General features: G+C 38.1%; 1 protein-coding gene across 1 annotated transcript in view; it reads left to right on the plus strand.

The window, feature by feature from the left end:
* The window catches only part of UGCG (UDP-glucose ceramide glucosyltransferase), a 52461-nt gene that overhangs the window by 21920 nt on the left and 17868 nt on the right, over nucleotides 1-12673 (plus strand). The window contains exon 3 of the mRNA XM_063455295.1: nucleotides 10171-10273. Within this exon, the coding sequence (XP_063311365.1) occupies nucleotides 10171-10273 (103 nt within the window). The remainder of the gene's footprint in view (nucleotides 1-10170; nucleotides 10274-12673) is intronic.

Here is a 12673-nt window from a genome sequence, read left to right on the forward strand (position 1 = left end):
CATGGTCCCTGGAGTCTCGGTAGACGCGGGATCAAAGATGGCCGCCGCGTCATGCTCTGTTGCCCCACAGACTGCCCTGCACCAAGGTAGTGGATGTTGGAAAGTATCCAGCACATTACCGGGTGCACGGTATTGGGCAGCCTGAGAGAGCGAGGGCAGTGAGTCCGGCCGTCCCCCTGAGGGTTGTAGGAGGAAGGGGTCGAACGGATAGGCCGGGAGCCGACGGGAACCGCGGGAGGGAAGGGGTTAAGCCCCAGCCAGACCCAGAATCCCCATGACACCCTGGGGGGAAGGAGGAAAGCGGGAAAAGAGGGTCCCCAGATGCTCCAGGCATAGAATCGCCAGAAAAGTCATGATACATATGGTATAAAGTACATCTACCATAACTACACATAAAACCTATCTAGTCAATAATACAATTTACCACTAACACCTATTAAATCCATGTTATAAAATACATATGACATCTATTAAATACATATAAAGTACATATACTTATCAAAACAAAGGATAAAATGCCTATAAAACTGACAAATTACAAGTGATATTAATCACAACTAAAGGTTATGAAATAAGTATAACATTAAATCTACATAATATCTATGAAAAAACACGGCTGCACACAGTACAGAAGCACAGCAAGAATATACAGCAAAGTATATAAAATATATAATACAGAAACAACCTCAAAGAGGCACTGTAAACATAAAGTAATGGAGGAGAGTAAATCTGACCTGTCTGCTTGATGGAGCAGTAAATAAAGAGGAAATGATAAGGTCACATTGCCTTGTGTACATCCTGCTCTCCTGTGATTGGTTATTTTGTCTATGTGTTTCTTTACTGCTGTATGGAGTTAGTAAAGAGAGAGATGCAAAATACGAAGCCTCCTGTCATGTGGTAAAATTGAACAGTGAGACTGTTATACCAAAGCGGATTCATTAAGCTAAATCTATACCCCAAAACAGATTTATTAAGCTAAAGTTTTGTTGACTATAGTGTCCCTTTAAGTGTTTTTTTTTTTTTTTGTTTGTTTTTTAGCAAGGTAGTCTAAAACATGCATTTTATGTTTGACCTGCCGAATTGCTGAAATGCACAGCCCTGCTTGACTTGAATTGAACAATAGCATTCTTTTATCTGGAACATTTCTGAGATAACCGGTTTGTCAAGTGTCTTTAAATGTGGCTTATGAAGTTGTAATTTCATGCTATTGAAGGATGATCAGTGATCCTGCTGCATGAGTTAAGATGTTTAACCCCTTAAGGACACATGACGTGTGTGACACGTCATGATTCCCTTTTATTCCAGAAGTTTGGTCCTTAAGGGGTTAAGGGATATTGTAGTAAAATCCTATTGCTTTGTATCACCTCTCATACACTCAGACTAATGACGTTGCACCAATGGTATGTTATATTTAGGCCTAGGAATTTTATATCATGTTAAGGCTTACTGCAGGGTGAGTTTGTGATTTTAAAGGGACACACTAAGCCACAAAACCATTATATCTTAATGTATTGATTTTCATGCAAAATCAGTAGTGCTGCTTGTGAGTAACTGCAGTTTGCATTACATTAGAATGTTAGACAACCGCTAGAAGAGACCCCCATCCTAGTTCAGCATTGCCGAATGCTTTGAATGCTCTTCCTGGAGAAGTATTAGATTCAGTACTTCTATATGACCAGCATACAGTTTGGTTGAGCGCAACAATTGCTGCACATGCCCAGTAAGTCCCTAATGTTTCTCTCTGAGATGCATTGGATTGGGTCAAATATTATCCATTAACAGGAGAAATGGCTTTAATGCACTTAAAGGAACTCTCCCTTTAGGTTGTTGAAAAGATTTATGCTGAAAAGCTTTGTGTGAAGATTGTTTACTATTTTTTTTTTCTTCTCATTTAAGAAATAGTGCAGATTTCAATAGGATATTACTAAAATTATAATGGTTACACCCCCTCGCTTTTCAAGCAAACAGGTCATTTTACTTCCTGGTTTGGTTAGCGCAGCCAAAAAAAATAACTATTCAGTAGATATACCCCAAATGAAAACGTGCATGCATTTTTTCCAATGGAGTTATATCTAAAAACAGCATTCAAAAACTGAAGAGCTCTTGTCTGTTGCCTTTGCAAGCCCTCCTCTTCTAACTCCACCCAGACTTTTTATATGACTTTCCAAATTTGTTCTTATCCCCATTGGAATAAAACAGGCAAATACATAAATCCTGGACTGTTGGTGGGCCATGAGGAGGACTGGTTTGGATTAGCCTATTTGCACTGTACTCAAGAGGTAGCAATTGCCCAGAGCACCTGCTTTGCAAAGACTTCTCGTTGAGCTGCATTGGAAAGTCATATACAGTCTTGGTGGGGTTAGAAGAGGAGGGCTTGCAAAGGCAAAAGACGAGCTCTTCAGTTTTTGAATGCTGCTTTTAGATATAACTCCATTGGAAAAAATGCATAATTAAATGCATGCACGTTTTCATTTGGGGTTTATCTACTAAATAGTTATTTTATTTTTATTATATATTTGTGCAGTGGAGTATCCCTTTAAAAAGTGACTATAAAAATTACAAATTTTATTTTAAAGGGTTGTGGTGGATAATACTAAATTTTAATAAACGCTATAACATTATGAATAACAAAGTACCCCATGATTGTAATTATGAGCATATTACCAGCTGTTGTGAACTTCATCAAAAGAAACTGTTAATATTTTTATCTGACACTGAACTGACATCTTTTTATCCTGATGGAGTCTCTGGATCTCTGGTATATTAAGCTGGTGGCTTTTATTTATATTGGACCCACAGAATATCATTAAAAGACCACTATAGGCACCCAGACCACTTCGGCTTAATGAAGTGGTCTGGGTGCCAGGTCCATCTACGATTAACCCTTTCTGCTGTAAACATAGCAGTTTCATAGAAAACTGCTGTTTACCTATGGGTTAATCCAGCCTCTAGTGGCTGTCTCACTGACAGCTGCTAGAGGCACTTCCACGCTTCTCACTGTGATTTTCACAGTGAGAAGACACCAGCGTCCACTGGAAAGCATTGAGAATGCTTTCCTATGGACTGGGTGAATGCGCGTGCAGCTCGTGCTGCGCATGCGCATTCAGCCGATGATGAGGAAAGGAGGGTCCACAGCGCCGAGGGAGCCCGGCGCTGGAAAAAAGGGAAGAGATTAACCCCTTCCTCATCCTAGAGCACGGCGGGAGGGGGGCCTAGAGGGTGAGGGGGACCCAAGGCCCCTATAGAGCCAGGAAAACAAGTGTTTTCTTGGCACTATATTGGTCCTTTTAAAGGCTACACATAAGCTGCATACATTTGCATTTAGAAAGAACTGATGTTTTATTTAGTGAAATGCTTCAATTCCCATTGCTCCTAAAACATAAGTTTCTAAGTTGGTCTTTACTTCTATGCCATTGGAATAGCAATAATAAATAACCACATGGAGGACATTAGGATGCAGCCTCTATCTCTGTTTGTTTAAAAAAAAAAAAAACAAAAAAAAAAAAAACATGCTTGGTGAGGAAAAGGAATGTCCAGTAAATATATATTTTCAATCTATACACAGCTGTGTACATGTCATCCACATGATTTATTGTCACTTGTCAAACACAAGGCTTTACTGTATCTTTAAATCTAGGTGTATCCTTGTCTAACATGTGTAATGCATTCAAAAAAAGGAAAAAAGTTTCTAGTCTGGAATGTGCTAAAATCAAATCTGTTCTCTTTGCAGAAACTTTGTTTTGCTAAGGATACCAAATGTCTGTTACTGTTGCTTATGATAGTCAATTATTGTGTACTTAGAGCATTCTGTTGCAGACATTGCAAATGCTGTTTATAAGAGATGCTGTATAATTTGCCATTTAGTCCTATCCTATATCCCTTTAAAAGTAGCTGGTACAATTCTAGCTAAAAAATTAAATGACGTTTTGTTCTTTTTGTATTTAGTTGTTCTTGGTGGATGGCAGAAAAGGTGAAGTTGCTGTTTGGGAAATATATGCAGGAAATCTTTTCACTTTCACCTTACCATTGACCTACATATTGTCTCTTTGCTCTTACTGAGCCTAAGCTGCTTGGAAAGAGTACTTTAAATCTCTAAAGATAGCTAGATTAAAATGCTTTGTTTCCTAAATTATAACCAATCATCTGCTCTCAATAAAGAACCGTATTTAAAATAAATAAATTAATAAGCGCCAACAAATTCCGCAGTGCTGTTGAGTCGATTTGCAGGAGCAGTCCAAGGTCTTCTGGGTTTATTACCCCAGATATTGCAATTTGGTGCACAACTCCTAAAAACATAATACAAATAGCTTCTAATAAACTTGGCTTTTATTAGGACAAGTCCCAATCTGCGAATAGTAGCATATTTATCTTGCTATTCTCTAATTTTGCGATTGTATTGCTTAGGGGCAAATCTCTACCCCTTAGCAAATAACTGGTCATAAAAATTCATTATATGTTTCATTGCTTTGGGCAAGTACTAGGTAACACTTCTTCAGTATGATCATGCTTCCATGATCAGACCTGTATGGAGCTTTGTAATTGATCCATAACATGTTGTTATTTAAAGGAGCATGTGTTTTACCATATTCATTATTCTTGTTGTCGTGGTTATCCTACAAGCATTCTACCAGTGCCCTTTCTGGGAAATTTTACCAAAAATGTTTAGTACTAGAAAATGGAGTAAACCTCAATTTTATCACATAAAGATGATCAAATAGAGGTTTTCTCATGTTCGATTTCACTCGCTGAAACACAAAGGTATTTAACAGCACCTTGTGAGTTTCCCAAATTTTTGTGCTAAAGGACCACTAAAGGGTTAGGAACACAAATGTGTATTCCTGACCCTATTGTGTTAAAACCTCCATCTCGCTCCCTTGCCTCCCTAAATATAATAAAATCTTACATTTATTCAAGGGTGCAGATCCTGGCTCTGCCTCTGTCTGCCACTGAAACTGCCTGCTGTCGTCTGACATCATCAGAACTGGTGGTCTGAGCCAATCACAATGGTTCCCCATAGGATTGACTGAGACTGTCAAGGAGGCAGATCAGGGGCAGAGCCAGCACGAGTCAAACTCATGCCTGGCCCATTGGCATCTCCTCATAGAGATGAATTAAGTCAGTGCATCTTTGAGGGAAGTTCAGTGTCTGCATGCAGAGTGAGGAGACACTGAATGGCTGTGCAGCACGTCCCCAGGAAGCACCTCTAGCAGCCATCTGTGGAGTTATCACTAAACTGTAATGTAAGCACTGCATTTTCTCTGAAAAGACTGTGTTTACAGCAAAAAGCCTGAAGGGGATAATTCTACTCCCCAGAACAAATACAATAAGCTGTGGTTGTTCTGGTAACTATAGTGTCCAGTTCATATCAGGCAATATAAGAGGACTGTTGCTGTTAAATCACCAGTTTTAGATATTTAACACGCTCACTCTGTAATCATAATTGGTTCTACAAAGGCCAGAGTTGGACAGAATTCATAATATCTTCTATTCTGCAACTGGTTCTTCATCTGGTCTCTAGGGATGCTCCAATTTCTAAGGGATTTGCTGAAGAATACTAAATCATTGAATCATTTAATTAAAAAATGTGGCCTATTAAACTGTTAGTGGTTTGAATTCTGTCTGTATGCAAAACAATATTTCCATTACTTCTTCATTGTTTCACATCAGTCTTCCTTTCATTTGTACTCTAGAACACATTTACAAGCATAATGCTGTATTGCAGTTGGGGTCTTACTATATAATAATGGGTTATTATAGTAGGAGCATTATGTATACTGCTTGCTTTAGTATTGTAACGTGCAAATTCATGTAGCTTATATTTTATTAATAGATTGAAAAGATAAACGGAAACTAGCATTCATAATATGAGTAGAATTCTCACTTAACTGGGGCTAGTGTGTTTATTTATGTATGCATACGTGTGTGTGTGTCCGTGTGTCCGTGTGTCCAGCTGCTTGCACTAAAAGAATGTATACGTGCCCGGTGCTTATCGGGAAAAGCCAGCACTCAAGGGACTTAGAGTAACATAAAACTTGGCTTTTATTCAGTGTTTGGCAGTTAAAAACAATAAAAATAAAATGTGTATGTGTGTATATATATATATATATATATGTGTGTGTGTGTGTAAAACTCGGGAGACTTCACTAAACACAGATGAGTGTTTCAAAACAGTCAAACGTATCATAACAATCCTATCATCAGTAGAAGTGCAGTTCATTTTTGGAAAATAAAATACAAAATTGAACTCTAATGTTTGCCAAGGTTTGTGACCAAGTGTTAACTAGACTTGTCATCCTCCATTTTGAATACCCTGGGACTTCTAATTTTTCAAATGGTAGGCCATAATGCTGGTAAATTTCATTCCTGGGCTGCCATGCGGTCTTAAAGGCAAACCAATCTGGCAAATTTCAATGTGCATAAATGGAAAAGGGGCTAGTCCTATATGTGACCCTGTAACTTTCCAAAACATTATTCATATGAAATTATGTTTAATATATAAAGATTTCATGTGAAATGAAAGTCATATTTCTCCTGAACAAAATAACAATATATGTGTGGGTACTTTTAATATGAAATAGGTCAATTGTGGTTGAACAGACATATAGCTCATTCCAGGTTTTGTTTTGATCAGAACTTCCTCCATCCTTCAGGGTTGGTGGGTTACACTGGAAATGGATAATTCTTGCAGGGTGAACTATGTATTTCTAATGGTGTATACCAGTCCATTCTGACGCCACTGTTAACCCCTTAAGGACCAAACTTCTGGAATAAAAGGGAATCATGACGTCCTTAACGGGTTAAACTAATCTGCAAAGTTATTATTCTAAATATGAAATCTTCATCTGGTTGCAAATCTTAAAGAAATACTATAGTGTTAGGAATTCAAGCATGTATTTTTAACACTACTGCCACAGTCTTTTCAGATTACTGGGTTTCTGTTCCTTTAACTCCACCGCTGTACTGGTCAGGAAGACAATAACTAGATGTGTGTTTAACCCGACAATGAAAACATTGCAGTTTCTCCAAAGTAGCAGTGTTTTACATCGCCTTTAATGGTTTCTTTAAAGGGACACTATAGTCACCAGAACAACTATAGCTTATGGTATTTGTTCTGGTGAGTAGAATTATTCCCTTCAGGCTTTTTGCAGTAAACTGTCTTTTCAGAGAAAATGCAGTGTTTATATTCCAGCCTAGGTATAACTCCACTGGTCACTCTTCAGATGTTTGCTTTGGTGCTTCCTGGGACAGTGCTGCACACCACGCAGTACTGCCATTCCATGTCTCTTTCCTCTGCATGCAGACACTGAACTTTCATCTCAGAGATGCATTGATTCAATTCATCTCTATGAGAAGATGCTGATTGGCTAGAGCTGTGTTTAACTTGTGGTGGCTCTGCCTCTGATCTGCCTCATTGACCGTCTTAGCCAATCCTATGGGAAATCATTGTGATTGGCTCACAGAATCACTTCTGATGAATACAAATGTAAGCAGGCAGGTCAGGGACAGAGACAGCCGCTGCAGACTTGAATACAAGTAAGATTTTACTATATTTAGAGAGGCAAGGGGAACCTGGGGGCTTGATGGTGGTTTTAACATTATAGGGTCAGGAACAGGTTTGTGTTCCTTTAAAGATTACAGCAACTAGCAAAAAATTTTCATTTTGTTTGTTTGTTTGTTTTGTTAATCAAGTAGATTTAAATCACTAGTCAGTAGGACCTGTTTTAAATCCTATTTAATCAAATACACACCATGTTTGGAATGCAAGTAGGAAATAGGAAGAGATTTTCTATTTATTTATTTTTAAGGCTGAGTACTATTGGTCTGACACTTTTATGACTGAATAACTTGTAATACACGTTATACCAGTGTGATGTAATGGAAGGTTTTATTTTTTAAATTACAGGGTGACTCATATTGACTAAAAGATAGCTTGGTTCATTTAGCAATAAGCAAATAGGTTATCTAGACTTTGATTATTAACTATACTTGTAGAAGGTTATTATAGATCATTTACAGCTAGTTTTTATATCTGCATTACGTAATTACTTTTGTGAGATTTCTCGTGAACTTTGAAATTTTATACAAAAGGAAAGAAAGCTAGAACTATGTAGATAATTTTCAAAGTGAAACTTCCAGCATCGTTAAGTAAAGAGAAGTACGGTATATGGAAACTGCCCATAAACTTGTACATGTGACAGCTGGGGCTGCTGTAGCACAATTGTTGTAATGTAGATAGTTAAGACTCATTATAGCACAATTAGCAGGCTAAACTTATTTGGGGTGCACACCTGATAATACAGAACATGCAATTAATGTATGTAGTTATATATACAAACTATATATGAATCAATAAACAAAGTGAAAAGTGACATACAGATTTGCGTTGCTATGAAATGTGTTAAAACATGCATTAAACGGAAAATAATTCCTCCTTTGCTGAATAGTTTGGGTGAAAAAAATTATTTAAAAAATGCAATGCCACCAGATATTCAAATTTAGACTGCAGCAGTTGTGTTAGTATGTAACTGGTGCGCGGCTTTTATCTAATATTTTTTGGCATCATTAATTAAACCAGTATTGACCTTAAACAGTCTCTACTGTACACTCTGCAACCACATTTGTTTTGTTAAAGCCTTTAAATGTACTTCACTTTTGCCTAGACTCCATTCGATTATTAATATCATGATGTAAAGGGTATCACTTAATCTCAAAGAAATGACAGTGTGGATCAATCTTGTGATTTAAAATAGTGTTTCTAAGAAATGGCAGGTTGTTGGTTTCTTATTTTTTCGGGGGAGGGAAGGGGTTTAAACGCTTCTCTATTCTCCTTGCAGTTGCCAGACCTCTAAACTTGGGGTTAGACACACATTTAGTTAAAAAGACACTATAGTCACCAAAAAAACTTTAACTTAATGAAGCAGTTTTGGTGTATAGATCATGTCCTTGCAGTCCCACTGCTCACTTCTTTGACATTTGGGAGTTAAATCACTTTGTTTATACAGCCCTAGTCACACCTCCTTGCATGTGACTTACACAGCTTTCCTAAACACTTCCTGTAAAGAGTCATCTAATGTTTATACTTCCTTTACTGCACATTCTGTTTAATTTAGAATTTCTTATCTCCTGATCTGTTAATAGCTTGCTAGACCCTGCAGGAACCTCCTTAATGTAATTCAAGTTCAATATTCAGAGCAGGAGATAAAAACATTGAAACTTACATCTGTTTGAAAGCGAAACCATTTCATTTTCATGCAGGCTGTGTCAGTCACAGCCAGGGGAGGGTTGGCTAGGGTTTCATAAACAGAAACAAAAGTAATTTAACTGCTAAATGGCAGAGAATGGAGAAGTGAGGCTGCAGGAGCATGATCTATACACCAAAACTGCTTTAGTAAACTAAAGTTGTTTTGGTGACCATAGTGTCTCTTTAATGTATTTTCGACTGCCGCCTGTGTGTCCAGAGACACAATGAGTTAGTGGTTCACTATGATGGTCATGCGTGCGCATTGTTTCAACAATGTTTTGATCCTACGAATGTGCAACTATCACCACAAACCACTAGTATTTATAAGAAGCGGTTGGTAACTGCCCAGCATCAACAAGGAAGTCTGTGCTGGACAGAAAGGCGGGAGCATCCGCACTAGCAGCATCATTTCTGAAAAGTAAATGATAAGCAGATAGGAATTATAAAAAAAAAATGTTCAAATTGTCTTTTAAGGCAAATGACTACCATAGATGCGGAAGGTGCTTCAAAATTACTTCAAACAAGGCAATGATAAATTCTGTAAAAGGCTATACGACTTCTGTAGAGGCAAGCTGTATAACCTTTTAGGCCTCCTCAAACACCTATAACACCGGATACCTTACATGCCACAAATAACAAGACCTGTGCATATCTACAGAGATATATTGCGAGTGTTGTAAATACAGTGGAATGTATAATTATTTGTGTAAATTAGTAACTCTTCTAGGGATTTAAATGATTATTCTGGAAAATATTTCGAACTTTGCATTTTTACAATATTTCTGTATATATCTTTCTGCTGTCTAGTATGTGTTGTATTTTTTTCCCTTTGCCTGTTGCCTTTCTATCCCTCTATTGAATGAGTAGAAGAACAAAAAACTTTCTTTAAAAGTTCTATGCTAACGTTTATCTATTTACCTGTTTTCCAGTTTGAAATCCTTCTTTGTGTGCAAGATCTTGATGACCCAGCAGTGGATGTATGTAAAAAGCTGCTTGGCAAGTACCCAAATGTGGATGCCAAGTTATTTATAGGTAAGCAACAATTATTTGTATTTGTTTTAATTTGCAGGCAAAAATCAGGCAATGCTTACATTGGTTTTATTTTCTACATGCTTATAGGGCTTTATTTTGAAATCGATCATGTTTTACCAAATCTTGCAATAGTATCTCAATATAACCTCCCTGACAATACAGCCAAACCACATGTTGGTTTACTGTGACTATACTGCAGTATCCTGTGATGTCTGCATTCTGTGGCTGTTAAATGTCATTTTGTTGCCTTGTATAGTGTGGAGTGATGCAGACTAAAAGGGCTTGCCATTATAGAGTAAATAACTATCTAGAAAACAAAATGACTCCCACTGTGATGTAGCAGAGTTGACTGCATAATCTAGGAGACCGTAGCTGATTAAACAATAACTTAAATGAAAACAAACTTCCTCGATTGCATTTCAGAATTATTCAGGCCTTTGGATAATCAACCCTAGATCTGAATAGCCTGTCTTTAACTATAAGCAAGTTGACACACATCTTGTTTAGAGTAAGGTTGGATTAGTCGTCGTTCATTCAGTCCTCTCTATACTTAATTGGAAGTTATATAGTCAGTTTGTAAGAGCCCATAATAAATGCATTAGATTATATTTACTCAGAATACTTCAGGTTTTTTCGACCCTGCTATTGTTAATGTGAAATAAATTTGACCCCTCCTCTTTTTGACACATATGTATGCATCTTTTATTGGATTGTCTGTTATCTGGCTCAATGCTAAATATTTTGTAACTATCTGTTGCTTTTCTCAAACCATGTGCTCTTTTGGAAATTGTGCAAATGGATGGGTGCTTGCAAAATGGTGTCCGATTTAAATATGGTTGTCAGAAATAGGGTGTGGAAATGTAGGCAAAGGATCTCTTCAACAATGCCAATATTTAATATAAAGAGAAGATTAAAGTTTATCTGAAGGCATTACGTTTTGATCCCAGTGCTCTCTTACACTGCAGAATAAGCTCTTATAATATGCATACCCTGATAACAGAACAAAGCCTTCTTTAAACAAGCACTATAGTGCCCCCACCTGTAAAGAGTAAAACATTGGTTTTACTTGCCTTTCTATCTCATAGTGCTGGTCTCCATGCTGTCATCCTGCTTCCATTTCTGAGATAATCAAGATTGATGATCTCAGCCAGTCAAATTCCCATATGAAAGCATAGAATCATCTAATTTAACTAGTGGAGTTTAAAGGGACACTCCAGACAGCCCTTTTTACTCACCTCGTTCCAGTGCCGGGAGCCTCGTGAAGCCGCGCCCCCTATTTAGTAAAAATGACAAAATAGGCGGGCGCGAGCAGGGAGCAATCAGACGCTTCCATACGGAAGCGTCATTGCTCCCTTGTGCGCATGCGCGGCTTCGCCACACATGCGCACATACTTCATAGGGCAGCATTCATGCCGCCCTATGAAGTCCTGAGCGCACTACCGCGCATGCGCGTGGTGTGCACGGCCGCGAGCTGAGCTGACTCTCAGCTCGCGGTCTTTGCCCGACCCCTCTCCTCTGCTGAAAGGCAGGAGAGAGAAGGCGCGCACGCAGTGCCTTCTCTCTCCTGCACACGTCAGACTTATTTTAATACATCTAACGTGTACATGGCCTTTTTAGGCCATGATGGGAAGTCCCTCTGGTGGCAGTCTGAGTGACGGCCACTGGAGGTATTACTATCACTCAGCGTAAACACTGTATTTTTTCTGAAAATACAGTGTTTACATTAGATTGCCTGCAGGGAGCTATAGGTCTCACCTGAACAACTACATTAAACTGTAGTTGTTCAGGTGACTATAGTGTCCCTTTAAACCCTTCAATGTAAGCATTGCATTTTCTACAGAACAAGGCACTCAGATCACTTCATTGAGATGAATAGGTCTAGTGTTCATTTATGAAAGCCAGTTACTGCATAATCATGAAACATAACAATTTAAAAAAACTCCGCTTATATTTGTCAATAGCAGCAGCACATACCATCCTATGCAATATTCTATTAATGCTTCTGGACTTTCCCAGTGGAAGCAGTTGCACCCGAATCTCTCTCTCTCTCATTTGCTTGATCATTCATGCTTGGAATCCATGACACACCACACTGAAACCCTATTAAAAGAAATTACTGCAGTGCTGTTAGAGTACAACATCTGATATCTGTATTCCAGGACTTCCTTATCTGCTGTTAGAGGTGGAGATACTTAAGAAAGACTTAGCCTTTTACTCTCATTTATTGGGTGTGGTGGCTTTTTAATTATTATTCCATTGCACACAAAGTGAGCAGTTAAGGAAGTCTATTGCAAATGCATTAATAAAAAAATATATATATCTCCATTAGATTGTGAATCTTCTCCATCTGTGAACAAATTTCGACATATCCGATAAAGGCAGCAGAGCTGTTTTAATGTG

Source organism: Pelobates fuscus, chromosome 5 (genome assembly GCF_036172605.1).
Source record: "Pelobates fuscus isolate aPelFus1 chromosome 5, aPelFus1.pri, whole genome shotgun sequence".
Taxonomy (NCBI): domain Eukaryota; kingdom Metazoa; phylum Chordata; class Amphibia; order Anura; family Pelobatidae; genus Pelobates; species Pelobates fuscus.